Source organism: Polistes dominula, unplaced genomic scaffold, assembly GCF_049000335.1.
Source record: "Polistes dominula isolate Pdom_NZ unplaced genomic scaffold, Pdom_raw_medaka contig_77, whole genome shotgun sequence".
In the NCBI taxonomy this organism is placed as follows: Eukaryota; Metazoa; Arthropoda; class Insecta; order Hymenoptera; family Vespidae; genus Polistes; species Polistes dominula.
In genome coordinates this window covers 6,201,549-6,226,349 of record NW_028301152.1, presented here as the reverse complement: position 1 = coordinate 6,226,349, position 24,801 = coordinate 6,201,549, and the positions used below count along the sequence as shown (strand labels likewise).

The following is a 24,801-nucleotide window of genomic DNA, read 5'->3' as shown; positions in this document are numbered from 1 at the left end:
TCTTTTATCACATTCATACAAAAAATTATCAGAAAATTATTTACTAGACTTTGTTTTTTTAAATTTTGAGATTAAAATTCTTTTTTTTTTTCATTTTCAGAAATGCTATTTCCTATTTAACAAAATTAACATAATTTAAATATTAATAATTTTAATAAAAGAGATAACAATTTTTTCCTTCTTTATCGTATTTATTTCTCGTTTATATTGTAAACTTATTTCTTATAAAATTAAGGATGTACAAAAATGAAGAAAATAAAGAGAAGATGAAGTAGAAGGAGAAGGAGAAGAATAAGCAAAGAGATTCGTCATTAACAGCAATGTGCTCTGCACGTGGGAGCGAATGTCGGTTGATTTGTCGTTGATCATCGATTGTCGATTGGCGTCGATGCTCTTGTTTAGAAAAAAAAGATTCGAACTCAATAGGAAGATAGAAAAGAGAGAGAAAGAGAAAAGAAAGAAAGAGAAAGAGCACTCTTTAACAGGCGATGATGATCGCCACGAAGGATCGCGTAGCGCGTGGTGGGAGGTAGCTGAAGGAGGTGACGGGCTGGAGGGTGCAAGAAGAGGTGATGGTAGTGGCGATGGTGATGGCAAGAAGGAAGGGATCAAAGAGTGGGGGGCAACGAGCCATAGGCGTCAGTCGTGCCGACAACGGCGGCAACGGGTAGACGCACAGCCCCGCTACATGTGAATGCATAAGATACTACGCTCGCACGTCAAAGAGGGAGAACAAGAGGAGAAGGGAGGTAAAGTGGCATAGAGAAAGAGAGAGAGAGTAAGAGAAAGAAATATTGTGCGAGCAAAAGGGGAAGGGGCAGGGGCAAGAGTTGGGGTAGGAGTGAAGGGGAGGGAGGGAGAGTAAGGCGCCGAGAGAGAAAACGGGAGCGAGATATATAGGGGAGGCGAAGAAGGAGAAGAAGGAAGAGACGGAGGGAGAGAGAGTAGAAGGAGAGGACGATGGAAGAAGAAAGAAGAAGAAGAAAGAGAGAAGGAGGCTTCCACCTCGACATATATGCGGTGAAACCGCGCGCCTCCTGACTCAGTGCTTGACAGGCTAGCAAGCTTTAAGGATCTGTAGGTATCGCGCCTACCGGCAATCCTGAACCCCCTCCCTTCACCCTATCGACGCGACCTTCTTCACGCGTGATACTTTTGCTCTTATTTTATTTTTCTTTTTTCACATTTTCTCTTTTTCTTTCTTTCTTTCTTTCTCTTTCACGTTCTCTCACTCCCTCACTTTCTTTTTCTATCTCTGTTTTTATTTATCTCTATCTCTTGATTTGTTTTCTTTTGCTATCCTAGATAAAAAGAGATAGACAACACGAGGAGATCAGCGTATCTCACTCTATTAGTTACCTTCGAAGAAGGTATCTTATTCTTGTCTCTGGAGCACCATCTCGAGTCTGACGTAATATAGGGGAAAGAACGATTTAAGGAGGAAGGATTGAAGGAGAAGAATCACGATCGCTAAAATCGCGAAGATCATTGGCGGCAGTGGCGGTGGTATCGTTGTGAATGGAACTGGAGAAAAAGGAAATATAAGAAAAAGAAAAAGAAATAGAGGTGACGGTCGTTCGTAAGGGCTAATGCTGATCGAGAGTATGCAAAAGGCGATGTGCCGGTGAAGAAGCTCCTTTCGAGTTCGAAATACGGCGCGCGATATTCTTTGGGATGACGAAGACGACGACGACGACGATGACGATGACGAGGAGAACGGGTTAGAATTGGAGGTTACAAGGGTGCAGCGGGACCGCTCGTCGTACTCATCGTTTCTTTTTCCTCCCCCACCGCTCTCGTTCTCTTGCTTTACTCTCTCTTTCTCTCTCTTACTCTCTCTCTTCTCTCTCTATTTGTTTTTGATTCTCTTTTATCTCCTTTCTCCGTTTGTGTCGTCGTCTCAGTCAAGTCGGAGTTACTTTTATCGGACAGTGTGTTGTATCTAATTGACTTAAGCCCTTGGCTACCACGCGAACAATTTTGTCGTCTCTGCGATGTGACGTGACGAGCAAAAGTCTACCGATCGATTAAAAGTGTGCTTTAAGGGCATAAATCGACTGATTCATTTTTATCGTCGTTATTTTTTCGTGATTTACTACTAAAAAGTGCCGCAAAGGACCACATTTGTCATAAAATTGATTGTTAAAACAAGCACTGATTAAAATCTCAAAGACGTAGGGAAGAAATCGAAGCTGGATCGCGATTGCATTACGTCGGGCTGGTGGTCGCTTATTTTGACCGGTGCAATATCACCGACGGCTAAACACGTCAAGCGGAAGTTTCTTGAAGTGAAAAACGTGAAACGGGGGTCGCACGTAATTGGTAAGAAGAAGCTAGTGCTTTGCGATAAAGGAGGAGGAGGAAGTGGTGGAGGTGTTGGTGGTGGTTGTGGAGAAGAAGAAAGTGGTAGAGATAGGAGAGGACGGCGACCAGCCGGAAGAAAGGAAGAAGAGGCAGAAGGAGGAGGAAGAGGAGGAGGGGGGGAGGAGGGGGCGGAGGAAAAGGAGAAAAAAGAAGAAGGGGCGGGGGAGGAGGAAAAGAAAATCTCCAGGAAGGTGGAATTTCCTTATTCGAGTTGAAAATACGGAAGTGGAAGAAACGCTGAGATTAGAGAGGAAAAAGAAGGATGACGTGGTCGTCGCGGATTGTTTGATCGTCAGATCGTGCTTAAGACGGAAGCCCGCGAGCGACGCTTCCTCCTTGTCAGGAGCCGTGACCTTGGGAGCAAAATGGTCACGAGACCGCTCCTGATACTCTCGTTGCTCCTCCTCGGTGCCTTCGACGCGCCTGGCATCGAGAGAGCTCGCGTCAGATATTTCGCAATGGCCGGTACTGCCTGCAACGCTTGTAGGATGCACGAAGAGATCAGGGCTCTCAGTCTCGAAGCTATCAAAGAGCAGATACTTAATAAGCTCGGATTGAAGCAGGCGCCTAATATGACTGGTAGAGCCTTCCCAAGAATCCCGCCTATTTCAAAACTTATGGACATGTACGGAATGCAGGCCGATCAACCTCAATCAGTAGAACCCGGTATCACTTATCACGAGGAAATTGACGAGTACGCCGCTAAGACCGAGAGCATCTTTGCCTTGGCACAACCACGTGAGTACCAAATTGTATTTGCCATTTTTTCTTGCCCCTATTTTCCCCTAGTTAATTATTTGAAACACATTTTTTCGTTGATACTTTTCCTAACGATATTGTAGATAATTCGCGTATCGACGTGAAACGAAAGGAAAGAAAAAAAATTGTTCGATCGTTAATCGGTGAAATACTTTGAGCCCATATCTTCTTTTTCGTCTTACGGGGTTCTTACGGCATCGATTTTTGAAATTCGATCTTTGCCTTTAGGCGTCGAGGGCTTGTACAAGGCGATAATGGGACTTATTGAGCCTCTCTCTCACTCTTTCCCTTTTTTTCTCACCGTTAAAAACGTTCTCTCTATATAATATACATACATAATGCATACTTCTTCCTTGGAGAAAAATGGAAAGAAGAGGGGAGAAGGCTCAGAAGAAGACACGACTTACTTCTACCTACGCGAATCCTTTAGGCGAGATTATTCTCGAAACTTTTATAGGGTAAAAGCCATGTACTCGTGTTAGTAGGCTACCTTACAACCTGTGTTTAACTCTTCCTCCCTGTATTCATATATTAAAAAATGAATTGTTAAAAAACACCTCGAGAAATGATCGACGTGAACCACCGGACGGCTTCTTCTTCTACCTGCTTCCAGTTAATCTGAATTTCATGGCCGTATTAACGTACTTAATATAGGCTTGATCGATGTACCGTGTTGCTTTATAAGTTTCGAGATCAATCTTGATAGCGTAACTGATAATTTCGTATAACACGTTCCACGAAACGCCATTTATTCAACGTGTTCTTTTGATCTTTCTACGAAAGTTGTCTTTTCATATTCGTAATGCCGAGAGTAATTTTCGTGTCGAACCTTTAAAAAATGTATAATTTTACAGATTTCCATGTACATAGGTAACAGGTTACGGGTACACAAGTAAAACACACATTCGCGCCCGTATGTGCATACATATACTCATATAAATACTATATTTATTTATATTTATTTAACTAGATATGTATATACTTATATTTAAATATAAATACATTACACATTGTATCTCAATACTTGTTTACTTTTAAATATACGTATAAATCATTAACAATGTTACATACATCCACGTGAACGAATCACCTGCGAACGGAGTCCAAGTTTTCAGAGGGGATGTATAAATGTCAACGTGAATCACAAATCAACGATAACTAATTATTTACTAAAATTAGCGCTTTGTTTTAAGAAAGATAAAACTTCGCTCGGAAAAGTCTCTTGTTCACGTTTAGTTTGCAAAATGAAACGTAGTATTGTCTTTATATTCCAGCAAGGTTACTCCAAGATGAGTGACTCTTATTGGAAAAAATGAAAAGGATCGAATTGCTTAGAGTTAATAAATAATAAGAGAATATACGAATGATAAATATTGAAATTATTTGAATTAATGAAATAGTTATTTTTAACTATTTAGTAAACAAAAAAAAAAATCATCAATTCTAATTTGTTTTCCGCATTGCGGAATTTCGTTACATCAAGAATCGATAGTTAAATTTTATTCTTGCATAAACGCATTACATCTCGAACTACTTGTATGATGTATAAAATCCTTTATCTTAGGATAATAAGACAAAAAGTTCTTACGACCAGCATTAGAGACATGTTTTTTGAACCAATGACGAATTCTTTTCATCTGTTAATGCAGTTTTACGTGCCTTACCAGCCGTTTATTTGTTCTACATGCGTTTTGTTCTCGTTCGTGTTGATAATAGGATACTGCAAATTGATCACACAAAAGCATACGTTTTTATTGAAGTAAGAAAATGAAGAAATAGTTAGATAGAAAGAAAAACAAAGACGAGTACATTTTTTTTGTTGATTAATATATTATTATTTTAATTATATTATTAATATAAAGAAAAAAAAGAAAAAGAAAATAAAAATCTGTTGATCGTTGTTTCGGATTTTTCAAAATATTTTTTTGATTTGTTATAAATTTGGAAATATACAATGGTTCTTTTTGATTTCTTTATGTCAATATTAGATGGACACTCTTTTCTTTTTTAATTATATTTAAAATGGGCCTTACACCAAAGAAAGAATAAAGTAAGATAGTATTTTTAGAGGATAGGACGGTGGTGAAGGGAGCATCAAATTCCTGTAGGGCTATCGGTTTGGTCGATCTTTATCTTTCTTCGGGTACTCTGCAATTCTTACATGACACCATTCTGGATCTTGATTTTACAAACTTATTGTCTCTCTCTCTCTCACTATCTTCCTTTCTCTCTCTGTCTCTCTTTATTCATTCTTTTTTATATACACATATTTCTCTTTCTCTTCAATTTTCATCTTCCTCGTCTTTTTTCTTTCTTTCTTTTTTTCTCCTTCTTTACTCTGCATTCTTGCATCTAGATTTCCTTCGACGAAACGACAGTCAGTTTTTTGCAGTGCGTCCTCGAGAGATCGATCGATCGATCGATCTTGGTCGTTCGAATGCAGGTCGATCTCGAACGTGCGTGTGGCAACATCAATAATTTTGATATATGCACATATATATACTTACAATAAAATGTTTCTATTTTTTAGATTGTTCTCTTTCGTTTTTATCGCATTATAAGTATATACCAGTATATACATATATTCATGTGATTTAATGGGTATATATTACGTTAAGAAATAATTCGAAACGAGAAAACGAAATAATTTCAACGATCGTATTTACGTATATGCCTCTGAATTAAATTGTAAGGGTTCTAACAACGATCTGTCATATGTGCGATTTGTGGTTAACGAATTAGTCATTTCCTTACGGTGTTTTTGTCGTCTGGCTAGCGAGTATTCAACCGAAATAACTTCTTTGTTCTTCTCGAAGTTGAACTAGCTCTTCCATTCCGTTTATGTTATCGCTTCGATAGAAAATTTTCTTGAAAATAAGGAAAACAAAATCTCTTTTGTGTTAGTTATTTTTTTCCTTGTTAATTTCATTTCTTGTTTTTTATTATTTATCATAAAATAAAAACAAGTATTATTCGATTCAATTAGTTAAACATTTATGATAGGTTAAACTTTGTGTTATTTTCAAATTATTTTACATATTTCATTGAAAATAATTATTTTTCTTCAAAATGTTTAAATTTGCGTGATTTTTTTGGCAAAAGTTAATTCTGGCTTTGACCTGTTTTAGGAAAGAAAGAGAAATAGAAAGAAGAGAGAGAGAGAGAGAGAGAGAGAGAGAGAGAGAGAGGGTGAGAGAGAAGAAGGGATCAGGGGGGAGAGATTAACCTGTTGAAAGAAGGTTACAGTCCAGGCTGAAATAGGCGTGTTCGAATTTCCAAGTACGAACGACGAACCGGCCTCGATTCGTAACGAAGGTCACGGCCGATACAAAGCCTAGGTCAGGCCCATCGCTCATTATCGCGTTAAAGTTGTCTGTAGTAGGTGGTAGGTCGCTGTTAGGACTCTTCTAGTTTAGGACCAATCTTTTTCTTATTTCGAACCTTCCTTTTTGCGAATATTTGAATTGTTTATTTTTAACTAAGCCTCGTTATTGTTGCTGTCACGTTGTAGCATCGTATTTTTACATTAGTCCCTAATTTATTTTAAGCATACTAAATGATATTTATTGTTTCTTTATTAGATGGCCAGAAAGGCGAGATTTTTCAATGTAATTTAATATAAATTTACTAATGTATCTGACATTTCAAGGACAAATGTTTCGTAATATTTTTGATCATCATGCGGTTGACATACAAATGAAATCATTCTTATTAAAAATATGTGGGGAGAATTTAATGTATGTCATTCTACGACCCATTAAGTCGTGTGTTTATAAAAAAATGTAATTACTATCAAACAGTGCCAGTAAAGTTTATATTCGAACGATTTAAATAACGTTGTTTTTCTTTATTTCATATTTTTCAATATTTGATTTTTACTAACATTGTTAATGATGAAATTGTCAAATTTATTGAAATATTTTTTAATTTTATTTTATCGACATTTGTTTGACTGACAAAGATGATCATCCGTAGGATAAGAAATACATAGGTCAAAAAAGGCCAGTATTTTTATTATCGAACGTAATTTAGCGATTAGCGAATATAATCAAAATCTCATATGTGAAGAGTTATAAAAAGAAGTGGGTATAGCTATAATCGTCCACATGAATACTTTTCTCGAATATATGCTATCGCTATCGTGAATTTTTTTTTTTTAAATGTGGATGCTTCAAATATATGTTTGATATATACAGATGTACAGATGTATAAGTTACCATACATTGACAATGACTTTTAGTTAAATGTTGTTTAAGGTTCGTAAAGCACATATATTTATTTTCTATTTCGATGACATATTCATTTGATGTATGACATTACAAGAGAGAAGTAATTTTCAAACTATAAATAAGTGTACATCTATTTGCCCATCTATCGATCTATCTATCTATCAATTGATTCCCTTTTGATCTTTTCATTTCGGAACCTCAGAGCATGTAGCCTTAAATCCACCCGCTTTCAACGAAATGAATAACTCTGAAACAGATACATAATAATGACAGTTCTGATAGCAGCACTTGCGGTCAGCATACTCGCAGACAGGCGCCGCACTTTTAGTGGTTCTCAACATTATACACCGACGTCGTAATGATCACGCTTTTCCTTCGAGGAATACGCGTGTACTTTTTCTAAAACAGATAATTCTAAAATATGAATTTTTAATTGGATTTTTTCATTTATCAGTATAAATGATTATATGTATTATTTATTTTTTTCTTTTTTTACTGAAAGATTAAAATGTTTTATGTTATTAAAAATATATTCTCTGATTTCAAAGTGCACATATTAGATGCAATTAGTGCACGATTAGATAAAAGTCATTTTTGTTTTGGGTTGTTAAAGCGAATAGTTTCTTTGGAAGAAAGTAATGTGACTGGTGTCAAAATTGGTCAAATATTTAATGTGAGTATTCGAGATTTAACACTCTAATACCAAGATGATCCCGATGGAAACGTCGCTTTTCTGTAGCTGTCGATACGCGTTCTGACCGATCCACTGTGGCGGTAGGATCGATCGATGCAGAAAACCAGTTTGTCGTGTTCCCGGCTAACTCGGAGATATTAAGAGTGCAAATATCACTGACACGCAGTAACGCGAATGCGTTTAAGGGCTACTTGGATTACATAACAATTCAACGTGTATTACCGCTCCATCGACGTCTATAACATGAGACAGAGTTAGATTCGCGTATCGCTTTACTATTATCAAGCGTATTTATTTATATTTTCGTTACGCATGGCTTTCGTAATTGTTGCCTTACGAGTATATCCTAATTTCTACTAGATCTAATATCTTTGTTAAATCTCCACAGTAATCTTCCTCTAATCGACGTTTTTATAATATTAACATATTAAATGAATAAATAAATAAAAAATCAATTGATCTTTTTAATGTCGTATTGCGTTATTTATCGGATAGACTTTATTTTTCTTTTTTTTGTATTTTTTTTTTTATAAAAAAGTACAGCAATCGTTACATTTTTTGCATGAAATTACGAATGAACGTCAGAAAAATTGATTATCTAATTTACGAAAAATATTTGTTATTTTAATGGAAACGCGTTTAATTTGCGATTTTAAATAAAAAAATATAAACAAGGGTATATGATTGTTTATTGTTTTCACTTTTCGAAAGTAATTGATTATTTATGATACGAAGATTATCTTGGGATCGGTGAACTCGGTTTACCTTTTTATTTGAAAGGAACCATATCGTTTTTTGAAGCAGCTTTGATGTTTAGACCAAAGGCAGACGTAAAAAGGAACGAGCCTACAAGTAATTAGCTGTTGCGTGATGAAGGTAGCTTGCAATTGCTATTACAGTTCGACAGTATAACAGCGTAACTCGATAAAATTCGCATTTGGGTCACGCGTTTCTCTTACCACCCACCCTCTTTTTTCTTTCTTTCTTTCTTTCTTTCTTTCTTTCTTTCTTTTTTTCGCCCTCTTATCCATATGCATATAGAGAGGCGCGGGGCCTTTTCATCGACATCGCGTGCGTTCGTGACAGCTCTCCCATCATCCCCTTTCGAAACGACAGGTGGGCGCGCACGAGGGAAGGAATGACGAGAGAAAAACGCAGGAACGCCTCTTTTTGCACCCCATCGCTCTTTCATGTACACAGTTCGACATAAATGACCCTCCGGCAAAAGCGAAGAAAAGGGACCACACAACATTCGTGAGACGAAAGGAAACAACCTTTTTTTCGTTTGTTAGATTTTGCTGTTTTCGAAGAAGAAGAAGAAGAAGAAGAAGAAGAAGAAGAAGAAGAAGAAGAAGAAGAAGACAAAATGTGTTATCTCAATATTGGAATGAAAATATCATTCAATAATTCTGAACGAGTTGGTACTTTAAATTAAGACGATTAAGAATTGCAATTAGCTACGATTAGAATTCTTTAAGATCTTAAATAGTACATTTTATCGAGAGTTTTCAGATCGAAAAGGACGGCCCTTCAAAAATGAGATAATGTCTTCTCAGATAAGAAAGAAGAGGAGTAAAGGGGATAGAGAGGAAGAAAGAAAGAAAGATTAAGAACCAAGCTCACTAAATTAATTTAAAGGTTTAATGTGTTTCGTTTCGCACGTAGGTGAGATGGGTAAGACCATTCTTCGTTAAATTCACGCAAAGGTCTCTCGCTGCGGGCTGATTGTATCGACGAATCAACGTTCTCCAATACTCTTCTTTTCAAAATCCTTATTTTTTTTCTACTTCTTTCTCATTCTTTCAAATTCCAGTCGAACCTCAATTTTCGTTCTTTGTTAATTGCCACCACCTTCCTGTTTAGTTTTTTTTTATTTGCAATAGGAATTCCCATTGATTTTGTAAAATATACTCGATGGTTAAAATGCTCCATTTTATATACCATGGTTTCACATTTTTCAATAAGACTATGATGTACTATTTAATATAAATATTTCTTTATAGATAACTTACTTAAAGATCATAAGAATAATAATCAAATGAATGTATCTCCCTCAATGTCTTCTTTTACAATTACATTTTCGATGACATTAGTCCATCTTTCAGGCAGTTGGGGAATTCCTTAACGAGAAAAATATGACGATTTTGATGCAATAAATTTAACATCAAGAATCCGAATTCACATTGCTAGACTTAACACTATAACACTTATTAACTTTTAAGATCCATATAGAATATACATTTTATTTACGAAATATGTTGTACAATAGAATAGATAAAAAACAAAACCTTTTGAGATAGAAACGAAGCTCATCCGTGTTAGTAACTATGAAAGATTTGTTTTAAATGGAGGAAGATATAGATAGATCGATTGGATGTTGACTAGAACTAAGGATAATTTTTGAGTTACGGGGGTTGAGAAATAGACGTTTGGTTGGTCTCGAAAGCGTGGTTAGTGTGCGAGTGTACTCAACGACTACCGGACTCTCCTATCCGCCAACAGCAAGGTTGGTATTAAATTTCGACGAGTCATACGATCTGCTCTCGCGTTCTGGTACGTGGCCATGCGCTGCACGTAGACGATTTGTCGTATGATATTTTTAAACGTCGTCGCCCTTACGCGTTCCGCAACGCCAAAACGTTAAAGAACTGGCCGATAGCAGTGAGAACTCTCGCGCGGCTCCACGATCATCGAGTACTTGGAGGGAAGAGGAGAGACCGTGTTCCATATCAATTATTGCTTCATTTATTTATAGACAGGGCCACGACATCGCGATATCACCGTTGTTTTTCATAGTTCCCACTGATTCTCTGTGTCGCTGTCTGTCTCTTCGTCTCTCCCTCTCTTTCTCTCTTCCTCTTTCTACCTTTCTATTTGTTTACCTATTTATCTATGTTTTCTTGTTTCTTTTTTTTAATGACAATTTCTACTTTATTTAGGAAATGTTAAGGGAAAAATTCGATCTAATTGTTTCCTGAGAAAAAGATTAAATTATTTATAATAATTTATCTCTTGATTATATATAATCAAAGCTTTTTTTATTTCCAAACAATACATAATAGAAGATATATAAAGTAAATTAGATCTTGTATAAATTTATAAATCTAATCATAATTTCGTCTATATTTCCAAAAATCAACTACCATTGATCTAATTTTGTAATTAATCTATATAGTTAAAAAAAGAAAGTTTTATTCCACATTTTTTATTAATTTTATAAAAGGTATCTTAAATTTGTGATTTTTAAATTTGTTGTAAGATATACAATGTAATAAGATAATAAAATTCGAATAAATGGTTATTAATTACTTTTGGTTTCGATCTCGTTGTCATCAAATCATCAAGAAAGTAACAGATTTCGATTGAAATAGAAGAAAATAGTTTCACCGGCTGATCCAACGATGCGAGTGACCTCCGTTTGTAAACACTATATTTATCTCGAGAGAGCTAAAGCGAATCGTCGATGTACTTTCGCTTTATTGTCTTCTTCTGTCCTTTTCTTATTTTTGTTTTTCTTTTATTTCCCCTCTTCCATTTACTATCTCTTCTTTCTCTTTCACTTTCACTGGGATACGTTCCACGTATTTATTTATGTCTCTACGCGCCACCAAATTGAAAATCCGCGCTAAGCACCATCACGTGTACCGAAGCTGAGCGGGATTTAAACGTCCTATGACAACTTTAAGCGAAAATCTGTTTTTCTTTTACATTTCCTCATCTCTCAGACATATCATAAAAAAACTCGGTCTAAAAGGCATAGACGATGAATCGTTTTTCTTTGTCTTTTGTTTCCTTGACTCGTAAATTGATCGTTCAGCTTGTTCTTCGAATGAGAGGAATACGCAGAAAGTCGGCGTAATTTTTAAATAAAGTACTTAAACAAAATTTTTTTCACCTTATATAAATAATAAATAATGTTCTGTCTTTCTTTCATTCATATTTTTATCCTTGCTCTAACAATAAAATATAAGAAATATGGTTTATTTATACGTACATATGTATATAACAAAATGTCACGGTTCCAAGTTTTTTAGCTTTTTTTCTAAATTCGATCGTTGAAACGTTAAGAACGTACCAATGTCGAGAATGTTTCGGACATTTTCAAGGGTGCCTTAGAAGTTTTAAGATCAGTCGTTTCCCTTTCAGTAATCGCGTTCGCTTTGCTTTGACTTTTTCTCCAGACACAATTCTTCCCCTTTTTCGCGTAACTTTAAATTTAGTTTTCGAACTTGCCGAGCCAGACGGTCGGTAATTCGTCTGGACCAAAATAAGTCACCCATCTTACTGTCTTGTCGTTCCTCTTTCCTTTCCGCTTCTTCTTTCGCCATTTTCTTTCCTTTTTTTTCTTTCTTACTCATCAAAGCACGACTTTTCACCTCAGTTATGACGTACGTTTTCCTGTTTAAAATCATACACTCTGAGAACCTTCAAACAACCTTCAGACAGTTTGATTTTAAATCTTATATAAACTTTACAAATCATTCGAATACATTTTTTTTCGGAATATTAGTCAACAATCAATCAGTTATTTAATTTTTTTTAAGAAATGGATTTACAGTTAATTCGTAAACAAACAGAGGATATGTACATACATTCCACAGATATAATAAAACAAATTTTATCATTTAGCAGCAAATATTATGCTTACCTTAGCAAGAAAGACGTCATATTAACTGAATGGTTACGAAGAATGAAACGAGAGATACTATCATAATAATTATTAAATTAAATCCGTGAAGTACGATTTTACGGATAAAATAAGACGAATGTCGTTTTGTTGGTAATTTCAAGAACAAAAGAAAGAACGGGTGTCATAGAAGGGAGAAGAATGAATGGGTGGAGGGGTGGGGTGGAGGTAGCAGAGAGAGGAAGAGAGAGAAAAGAGGACGTCTAGGTGTACGTCTACGAATCCTTGGCACTTCGAAGGTGAAGTCACAGTAAAGAGATTAAGTTTGTCTTCCTTAAGTCGATTATACCGGCCGGGAAGGGAAAACTTGATCCATCTTCATTCTGATCGTATGAAGTTTCCGAAAGACGTCGCCGGTGAAGGGGGTAAGAAGATCTTGCTATTTATAAGATTAACGCAATTAGTCGTTAGAAATTAGTTTATAGGGAGAAAATGTCAAGGGGGGCCGACGGTGTATACTGAATCTATAACTACTCTAAATTATGATCGCACGAAGACATCTTGGTCTGTCATTATTTGATAAAACATTGAAACTTCCCGTAGGTAATAATTTTCTCTCGATTAAGTGTCAATTTTCTAGTACAATAATATGAGAGATAATATAATAGAATCATTGTGGTCGTTTTTCGATCGTGATCGTAATCGGGGAAAATGAACGAAAAGGGAGATAAAGTGAAAAGAAGAAAAGAAGTTTGAGAACGTTTCTGATGAAACAAACAATTAATAATAAATTGATGGTAAATGAATAAATCGAATTCACGCTTTAAAAATATCGTCGCGAATAACATTTGTTTCAACGTCTCGTTGGCGTGAAACGTTGATCCGATTGAAAAAAAATTTGATTATTTAACAATAGTTCATTGGTTATTAATCTAGGACCCACTTATCAAAAGGTCGCATGGATCGTGTTTAATTTGTTAAGAGCGGAATAATTGATGTACAGTAAAACGTATTAAAGCGAAAGATATGTTTCTGGTCGGGAGCCTGAAAATTTACTAGGACCGTTAAACCTGCGTACAGTGACGGTAGCAGCGGTTTCTATTCGGGCCATCCAAGACCGCTTCCATGAAGGGTAAAACCTGGCTTGCGAGTCTTACCGTTACACGGAGCATCGTTTTTCTTCTCGACGATCAATCAGGAAACTTTTCTCGAGGTCTCTTCTTGTCGACAACTTACGCCTGGCCTTGTCTTTTCTAGGCAAACCAGCATAGTTGCAATGCGATTGAACGAATGGCACGCAAAGAGTTTAACCCTTTGACTGGATGACTCGAATTATCGGCACACGTTTCACCGTTGTATCTAGCCTTACTGATCCACTTGGCAAATTACTTTTTTCTTATTTCCTTTAAAAGAGGAAGGAAAAGATGATGATAAATTTAGATACGTCGCGTCTTCATTATATTAGCTTTTATTTTTTATTTAACGCATTTGTATTGAATATTAGATCTTGCAATATGTGAAATACTCGTCATTAAATATATGTTTACAAGAAAAAACAATGTAGTCATAGAGCTAATGTGATCAACATTCCATTCGATTCCACACCCTAGAACAATCTGTAGATTCATCTAATTCACTCTAGTTATTTTTTTTTTAGATTTAAGAAAAACTTTAATGCGTCGTGATATTATAACGATAAACACCGCTATAGATACGCGTTGATCATTTGAAGTTATTATTTACAATCGCAATTAGAAACAAAGTTTCTAATGCGTCTTATCATGTTAAATACTTTCGCAGTAGCTTATGTTACGATGAGAAATAATTACTAATACAGTCTAGACATTGAATTTTTTTATGTTAGCAAACGATGATTGGAGCAGACAAAGCTTTACATTAAAATAATGTTTTCCTCTTATTCGTATTATTATACGATAGGATTTTTTTCAAAGTCGGTAAATGACTTTATTCTATTAATTAATACGTTACACTGTTCTTATTAATAATGTAAGATAACGAAAGTCTTTTCGTAATAATAGCAAGAGACCCGCAATTTTAATCATTGGCGTGTGCGCATATACATCATCGATTATCGCGAATCTTTTCCGATATTCGGTTATCTATTTCGATAACCTCACGACAAGTAACAATCTTCGTATAGATTCTCACTATGTAAGTAGAAATCATTAATCTTCGAATGAAACGGCTATATTGCGATCGGCGTGTCTCGATTGAAATCATATATTCATTTTGCTTTTTTGTGCTAATCATTCTTGCATTTAATAAATAGTCATATGTATATATATATATACAAAATGTCTTTAGCTAAATGGATCACTTAGATATCTTCTATATTTATAATTGTATAAAAAAAACTTGAAAGAAAAAAATTGCAATATATCAGGGAGGAGGGGTGATGTAACGATTAAAGGAATATTTTCTTAAGATCATTTTTTTTATGAAGTTTGAAGATTATCGATGTTGTTTTAAATGGACTTATAACGAGTTGATGAGAGTAAGAAAAATCGTGTATGTGTAGTTTTAATGTTCTAACTTCCTTACTAAATTACTCTTACAATAATCTTGTAATATTCCGTGAATAATTAATCTAGATGGTTCTCATCGATCAAACTTCCTATAACTAACAATTATCTTTCCCGAAGGTGCAGTCTTATTTTTGTTATGTAGGTTCTCCCACATTGTACGTAACATGAATATAACGTACACTTGTAGAAGACGTTTGCACAAATTCGAACTCGTTTAGGTACCGTTAGATCAAGTTTATTGATACTTTATTGTCATATCTGATAAACATTGTTCACCTCTTTTTGTATCGTATCCTTGTTAATTCCGTTACTGGTTGTGTAATTACATATTTTCAAAAAACACACAAGAATAGCGATGACTTATTCTTAGATTTTACAAACCTACATATTTTCTGCGATATTCTTGCAAAGCATGAAAAAACGAATAAAAAGGATTTGAGAATGATCATATTATTTCAATCATTTACTTTCGAGATATTTACATTTAAAGATAATAAAAATTATCGTAAGATATGCACTATATATTTTTTGTATAACCAATAATACATACATGCAATATGGGTCTGTAGAAAATCAACGATCGATGAAAGAAATTAATAATCAGAGACCAAAAATTGTGAATATGTGGTGCGAGATCCTATCATTTAAAATCATAGGTCCTTACTTCATTAAAGTCAAACTTACGGGACAAAAATACACAATATTTCTCAATGATATTTTCCTGGAACTTTTATCAGATATTTCGTTAAATATTACATAATTTACGTGATATCAACATGATGGTTGCCCCACACATTATTCGAAATATGCAAGAGTAATAATATTAGATAGAAAGTTCAGAGGCTGTTGGATCAGACGACGAGGGACTGTGAAATGGACTTCTCGTTTTTCTAACCTTACCTTATTAAATTTTTAATCATGCGATAAATTAAAAAATATAGTTTATCAGGAAAATCCTATCACACCTGAGAGTATGGAAAGAAAATTTCTAGTTACATGTTAATCGATAATGTCACAAGATGAATTAGTTCAAATACTAATTAGTTGAAAATTTGAATACAAGTGCATGACCTAATGTGTTTTAATTATCATTAAATGTAAAAATCAATGGATTCATTAAATTTATTTTTGATGTTTTAGAAGAATATCGTAAAAAATATAGGGTCCCATTTAGAAAAACACCAAGAAAACAGAAATTTCATAAAGTGTCTTCATACAATCGTAAACAAAGAAAATATTTGAATGATTTCATTTAGCTGAGACACTCTGTATATATTAGTGATTATTTTAAGCCAGTTTAACAGCTTGATAATCATAAGCGTTACATCAGAGTTGTATAGTCTCTCGACTTGTTTACTAACGAATGATTTTAAATACCTGATATACTTATACAATATATAGAGAAAATATCAAAGTACCTGTCTTATAAGAATCTTTAGAATATGTTTAACTATATAACGAAGGAATGCTAATGTTCTGTTGACAGATCAAAGGCTAAGGCATTCAAAAGGTCTAGACGTGTTATACTTCAAGTTCTCCGACAAGGTGATTCAACATCGAGTGACGAGAGCAGAATTATCTCTTTGGGTTTGGGGTACCAATCAAGATAGTGACGAGCCGAGCGATTCGGTTAAACTGGATAATGTAGAAACTCATAACGAATGTCCTATGACAATCACACTTCAAAGGATTCTTCGTGGTAACACAGAGTCAGGTGGTCCAGTATTGGGACCACCGTTTACAACATTACATTCTCGACCGATTGGTCGCAGAGGTGCTTGGGTGACGATTGAATTAAGAAGAATGGTGGCTGAATGGTTCAAGCATCCGAGAGATAACTTCGGTCTCGCTTTAAAGATCACGGGTCCTAGTGGAAATCACCGTAGGAGTTCAAGACTCGTCGAGACGAATCCTGGTGCTGAGTTTGCCCCCTATCTCGAAGTGCAGACACAAGAATTAGACACGAGAAGAGGTGGTAGGATTAAGAGAAATGTAGGTCTTAATTGTGACGAGGCCAGCCAAGAAACGAGGTGCTGTCGGTACAAGCTCACAGTGGATTTTGAAAAGTTTGGCTGGGATTGGATAATCGCGCCAAAGAAGTGAGTCTTTTTATTTAGTTTTCTACACTTTCGAATTTCACGTATTAAACCTTGAAAATTTGATTGAATATTTGTTAGAATTTTGTACAATTCTTTGGTAGAAATAAAGATAACAAAAGCAGTATATGGATTATACGATAATTTGTATAAAAACAACTACGTTTTATATTCCCTGTTTCAGATACGACGCGAATTACTGTTCGGGTGATTGTCCAATGGCATTTCTACCAGCTTATCCGAACACTCATATAGTTAGCTTGGCGGAACCACCAAATAACACGGGACCATGTTGTGCTCCGAGGAAGCTTTCGGAGATCACGATGTTGTACTTTGACAACGAATATCAGATTGTTTTCTCGCGATTACCAGGCATGGTCGTTGAAAGATGCGGATGCTCATAGTCCAATTACTAGAGGACATAGATATGCGTCGTCGGTTCGTCTTTGGTGAATCCTCGATGAAAATAATAAACACAGAAAAAATAAAAATAAAAAAATCGTTCATCTGATAGACTGAAAGTGCCTTGTTCGGAATTGTTAGGTGCCGCGTGCTTGAACGTTTGAACGAATAAAATGGCGACCAAGAGAGAGAGGAATGGGAAAAATAACGATAAAAGGAATGTAAGAACTTGAGAATAGAATTAAAAGATGATGTTGGAAAAAGAGAAAAGTTCGAGCAGGCACTTCGATGGTGATTCACGGCAAGGCGAATAGTTCCTAGAGTCACGGTATTATTTTTAAGGCGTCAATGCGTTTGCTCCTGATTCAAGAGAACGACTCTTTATAAAGCGTTTTGGTTTTTTCCCCCTCACGTATGTCCTATATAATCCATCTATCACACATTTTTAGTTGGATTTCTCCTTTCCTTCGTTTCGGACGTAAAGATGTTAACGATGAAGTTCGAACACATACAGATCCCGTCCTTTTTTTTTCAATTATTCAAATTTCTTTCTTTCTCTCTCTCTCTCTTGTCAATTGTGCTGTTAGCAATTAGCAATACTATAATGTTCGTTACTGTAACGAAAATCATAAGATCGTTTGTTTTAAATTTATGATAATAGTTATTGTTGATTGATGAAGACGTACTGACCAGAAAAGATCTCGGTGTACAGTGAAATAACTTTGATCTTTTATTAATCTTCGATCTTTTATTAATCTTTTTCCTATCCGTTCGTATTTGTTTTCCTTTTCTTTCCTTTTATTTTATTTTTTTTTTCTATTTTTAAATCGATAGTACGAATGATTGTGAGATAATGCGTATGAATCGTGAATGTGTACATAAAGTAATCCAAGCAAGTGTGGCATAACTTTTATCAAATTTCTCGATTCAAATCGAGGAATTCTTGTAGAAGCGAATTAATTAACGAAACTCCGTCATTTTTCTAACTTGAATATCTAATAGAGTAAGTTGTAGATAAAAAGTGTAACTGACCCAGGCATTCGTCTCTTATTAAACTGTACCGTACAATAACGAAGGCTTCCTTCCTACGCCATTTTATCATAATTCGCGAATACGATTTAACGAAAAATAATCGTTAAAATTTTTGATACACATGAATTTCATTCTACCTTTCCTTGTTCCTTTCTCTCTCCCTTTCTCTTTCTTCTCCTCGTTCCTCTTTTTTTACTCTCTACAGCTTTGAATTTTCCAAGTTATGTGCACCGTAGTGAACTTTTGTATAATAGAATAGGTAATTACTCTTGTGCACCGCCTCAAAATTTACAACGAATTATGCGATAAAAGTGTATAAAAATATATTAGATGTACAAATGAATGAATCCATATATTTTATCAATAATTAAAAAATTTGATATTATCTTTATTACTTTCTTTTTTACGAATTCGAGTCACTTTTCTACAAAAATCTTCTTACACATAGCCATATCTTTTATCGCCTCTCTGGAGTCAATAGCACACCATGTGTACTAATTTTATCCATGGTTGCGTGACTTTAGTGATCCTACGGAAACTAGAAAATTAATGTTTAGGTTAATTGATTTTTTCATTCTTTATTATGTTTTATCTTTATCTTTAATACGTTTTATTGACATATTGTTGTTACAAATAACAATTGATTTAAAGCAACTGAATATAATCTTAAATTATATTGAATTAAGTAGAGTAGAACATGGCGACTGATACAATACACATTTTATAACATGTGTCTTTCTCTACTTAATATGCGACATAGACATTTTTTTGTTTATAAAATAAAATTTATAAAAAAATATATTTTTTATAGAAGTTTTTCTTGTGAGAAACAAGCAAACTAAAAATGGATATTGAATTCATTCATTCAATTCAATCCATTCGAAAAAATGAAAGTCCAAAAAATTCTACAAAAATTCTACTGTACAATTGGTGGAATATCAAAATGTTTATTTAGTATTAACTGTTAAAAATGAATATGGATTACTGTAAATGATCAATAAGTGTCAAGACTTAAAAAAAAAATGTTCATATACTAGCAATGAAAAGCGTCATATAAAATAATTGCATAACAACATCTGGTCACACGCTACCTGTTCTTGCCACAAAAGATATAATGAATCTTACATTAACTAGTATATCCTGAAGCATACAGAATATTCACTAGTTATTTTTTTCTTGAATTACTACTTGTTCCAATCGATTCAACACGTTTTATCCGATATGTATTTTTAATTTATTGACGAGATTCAAAAATGGCTTTGATTTCATCATATCAAAAGATATCGTATTTTTTCGAGACGGAATTTATCACCTGCTTCAAAGATGGCAAAGATAACTTTAAAGTTATGTAGAAAGGCGACAGCGAATACCTTGAGAGCAAAAAACTTGCTTTACTTGATTTTAAAATAAACCTGAAGTTTTGCTAAAAAAAAAAAAAAGAAATTGGATTATTCATTTGTACACCTAATATTTCAATACTGTTTTTTATCAAGGCTATTCCCTTCTCCTCAATATCATTTAGTATTAAGGTCTTCCCCCTCTTTGTTCTTTGTATTTTTTTTCTCTTTTATCTTTGTCTCATTTTCGCTCTTCGTTTGTTTGTCAATGTACCTATTATCAAAAATAATGGAATTGTGTACTCTTCAATATCCGAATGAGAACGACAAAGACAACAAAATGCATAATTATATGTATAATGTGTACTTCTTAGGTAGAAAGCATAGATAGCAAAATATTTATTCGATAAAATAAATGGTTTTTCGAGAAAAAAAGTGTTATTCATTTTCTCTATCTTCGTTCATGCTTAAGTTTACGTCAGTTTTCGAATTAAAATGGTGAGTTGACGAAGAACTTTTATCGAAACGTAATTCGAGTTTAATTTTAATTGCATTTTCTTTCTTTATTGCTATTTTTGGTATTATTATTTTTCAGACGAAATCACTTTCTCCTTTGTGTAAATTCGAGGGCGAAATCAAAATCGATGGAGTGGAAACGTTTCATTTTGTGAAGTTCAATGCGATAAACTATCGGGGCACAAGAAACGACCTCGATTGTTTAATGATCGTTTTTTTGTGAGAGAGAGAGAGAGAGAGAGAGAGAGAGAGAGAGAGAGAGATGAAAGAGAGAGATTTCAGTACAAAGGTGAAAAAGACAAATACTTTTCACAATGGTTAGAATGATATGGTAGATGATTTGAATTTTCTATGGACAATTTGTTGACATTCATGGGCCTCTTAATCTTAACAACGTTGTTAGAATAAAGAACATTAAAAAATAATGAAAATCGAATTTTCATTGGCCTCTAATCAGAGTCAAAAGAACCGATGATTCGTTATCGAAGCTGATAGAATTTGACCCACGAATAAGTCAAATCAGTTGCAGTCAGAATTATATTTACTTTTCAATTTTTTGATTTTAATGAAGACGATCAAAAGAAGTTTCTACCAAATTCTTTTTGAATTCTATATTTGATTAATAACATTTACTTTTTTATAATCCTACAAAAATACATTACAGCGACTATAGATCACCTATGAACTCAAATTGAGAAATTTTACTGTATGTATCCGTGACATATATGCAATAATGAACTTATACAAAGTGAGTATGTCAAAAATGATTTACGTATAATTATTAATTTAAAATTTATTTACTTTAATTACGTAATTTTAAAAATTACATATATTTATCGGTAAACTTTGTACTTATAACAAATTTGGAACTAGATTGAGAGACAACTTTAAAAGCAATAATCGGCAAATACGATCGACAAATGTAATGACCAGTTTGACGAGTCCGAAGTTAAGTATAATTACCTTATCGAGTAATCTTAAATAATTATATATATATATATATATATATCACTTTTTATTTGAATTCTTGTACAATGTAATCAATTTCATACAAAAATGATAATAGAAGGAATGTGAAGGTAGATAGATTAGAAAATCTATAAACAAAATATATTGGTATTATTTCTAATCCGTGATATGCAACGAGTAGAAGATGAAAAAAACATTACAGATATGCACTACATACAGTTCGTTAAAAGAATGATCGTACCTAGATCAGCGAGGTATTACTTTTTTATCATGTCACCCGTTACATACATGGGATGTACGAGTACTTGTTTGTCTGGTATGTTTGACCAAGAACTATTGCCCCTCGCATGTGCTTCGCGCATTTGTCAATTTATCTACAATATACGGCTTCATTTTAACGAGTCATTAATCAGAGTGCAGCACCCGATTACAAGCGAACTGCCACTTTGATGGAGATACGTGTCTGTCTGTGTCTCTATACGTACGTATATACATATAAATATGTATTTATTTATGTATACACGCATATCTTTGTTTACACATCCGCACCTTTATATGTTAATTAAAGCATATAAATGCGCATTTAAAATAAAATGGATTTGCGTTACTTTTTGTTAATCACACTGACAATGACGAGCTCGATCAACATAAACATTTTCGAATAATGTCCTAATTATATCTTCATTTTAGATTGCTTAATGAATATCAAGTTACAGAAAGATTTAATAATAATTTATTATTATAAATAATTTTCAACCAATAATTATCAATAATAATAAAAATAATAAATTATTAATAATCAATGTTTGAATATATCAAAGTCGTATTGTTTATCACAATCGACGAGAATATTTCGAAATATAATTGACATTTTTCATCTCCATGTAATTCCATTGATTGACGATAAAACTACGGTATTATAATTCATCCATTGCTGTTCTTCACTGACACCATTTACAAGGTGTTGCAACAATAAATTGGTAATAAATCACTCGATAGCGATCGCTTCCGTATCGGCAAGACACGATTCACTTTTGATTTATACGTGATTCTTCTCAAATACTAACTCGAAACGAAGATCCTTCTTTTTCAATTCATTGACCTGTGATGTTATCCCACGTTCCCATTTATTTTCCTCTATCCAAAGTTCATTTTCAATTCAAGTGCAGGATATATTATAAGAATTTGTATTTATGTAGTAATATCACTACATATTATCACACATTTATAGTAAATACAAGAATACAAAGTACAAATTCTTGTACTTGCTATAAATATAGTTCTTAGACTTGTCGTAATCAGTAGAAATTCATTCTAAAAAATACCTGAAGCCTCATGTTCTAAAACTGGGTCTAATCTAGGGTCTACCCAGTCTTCTTACCGAGACACCAAACCAACTATCAAATTTTCCCGAATTCCTTCTTTTTCTTTCCTGTTTAAATTTATAAGATTATCCTCTCTCTCTTGTGTTTATTCTTCAACTTTTATTATGTATTTATAATAAAATTTATATTCTTATTTAAACAAAAAATCCCCATTGTTCTTTTGGTTATCTTTATTTTAAGTGAGTAATAAAAATTTTAATAGGTCGTCATACAAGAATTTGGCGTGTTTAACAGATTATTCTTTTCTACTTTTGCTAAGGATTATGTGGAATTATTAGATTGAAAAATTAATAATCAAAATTCTAAATAAACGATGACGACATATGAAAATAAATATTAAAACAGTATAAGATACTGTTATTCGAATAGTATGCAATAGATAATTTCAGCGTAATTAATAATCATTCGATAAGGATTTAATGTTATGATGTACATATTGCATCTTTGCAAAATACTATATGCAAAAGCATTCGAATAAAAATTTTTTATTAATTTTAATTTATTGATTTTTTGTTAAACTGGATATGACGAGTAATTATGACGGAAAGAATAATTAATGGTGTAACATAAATATGTGCAACAAATATATGGTATTAAATACTATAATATTTATAAACAGCTTATTTAATTTGTTTAAAGTTCATTTTATCTAAATCATTATAAAAATCATTTTTCCTATATACAGATGACTTCCAAAGAGTATAACAAGTTTTTCACAGATCCATATTTAATATATATATTATTGTATATAATTAGTAGATGATTATATAAATATATGTTTATTAATTATGATCGTAGTAAACATATTAATAATTTATATTACCAATATATTACTTTGCTATATTATTACTTGAACATTTATAACTTAAAATTCAAATATATCGAATATATTAGAAATAAAATAATTGTGTAATAAAAAAATTTGTTAGATGGATCAAACTTGTCGTTAATGCTGTACATTTAAAGATTCGCATTTAATATAATTACGTACAATATGTGTTCTTGTTTCGTATGAGAACGATGACCTCACGATTAGTTGAACGATCATCGAGAATTTGCGCGCGCTAGAAGTCACGAATCTTCGCGAACTGCACAACGAAAGTTTACTCGCTTATAATACGATCGTAGATGCATGGGTCGTACTAATCAACCAGTTGACTTTACGGTAGTCAACTGTTTCGCCAGACGTTCCAATTCTCAGTCTCATTGTTCTTCTTTGGCAGTCTTAAGAAGAGCTCGTCCTTGCAGCGGGTTACTGATCTCCTTTTACTAAAACATGAAGTCATTAGATCGAACATGCAATATATTTTTAAAACAACAAAATGAATAAATTATTGTTGTATATACATATTGACAAATGCCTTATATATCTGAATTTGAAGATATTTATTATAAAAGTTGAACTCGTTAATTTTGTTATGTCGAAATATATGAAACTTTAAGAAAGTAAATAACGAAAAATCATCTTACTCCAAGAGATATAAGATCAAATTTGTTGAGTAAAACGTGTATAAAATGAAATGGCATTTTCGCATTTGGTCTACTGCTTGGAATCAACCGAACTGATCGAGGGTCAATTTCCTATACAAGGACGGAACGTTAAGTAATCCAAAACGAAGTTTTGCCTCTCGTCGATGGCAATGAATTCTCGATGACAGTGACCAGAAGTTCAATCTAATGTGAACGGCACGTAAGTACTCGTTAACGAGACTCTGCCTTAATAAACATGCACTCCGAAAGACAATGTGACTGAACGCTCTGCAGAAGTGATCGTTTTAGAACAGGCTACAAATTATTTTTACCGATTTCAAGTACGTATATTAAATGTATATAATAATTTAATAA

The 24,801-nt window shown here is 33.6% G+C and overlaps 1 protein-coding gene across 2 annotated transcripts; it reads left to right on the top strand.

Annotated features, from left to right (window-relative positions):
* The first annotated feature begins 862 nt into the window (after positions 1-862).
* Positions 863-20,521, top strand: LOC107064362 (growth/differentiation factor 8). 2 transcript variants are annotated; one of them, XM_015316998.2, is made up of 4 exons: positions 863-1,077; positions 1,306-3,102; positions 16,706-17,318; positions 17,500-20,521. In XM_015316998.2, the coding sequence occupies exons 2-4, from the start codon at positions 2,730-2,732 to the stop codon at positions 17,717-17,719; spliced, it is 1,206 nt and encodes a 401-aa protein (XP_015172484.1). In that variant the 5' UTR covers positions 863-1,077; positions 1,306-2,729; the 3' UTR covers positions 17,720-20,521. The 2 variants fall into 2 exon arrangements, with proteins under 2 accessions (XP_015172484.1, XP_089034145.1); XM_089178019.1 differs by having other exon boundaries at positions 863-1,081.
* The last annotated feature ends 4,280 nt before the right edge of the window (positions 20,522-24,801 follow it).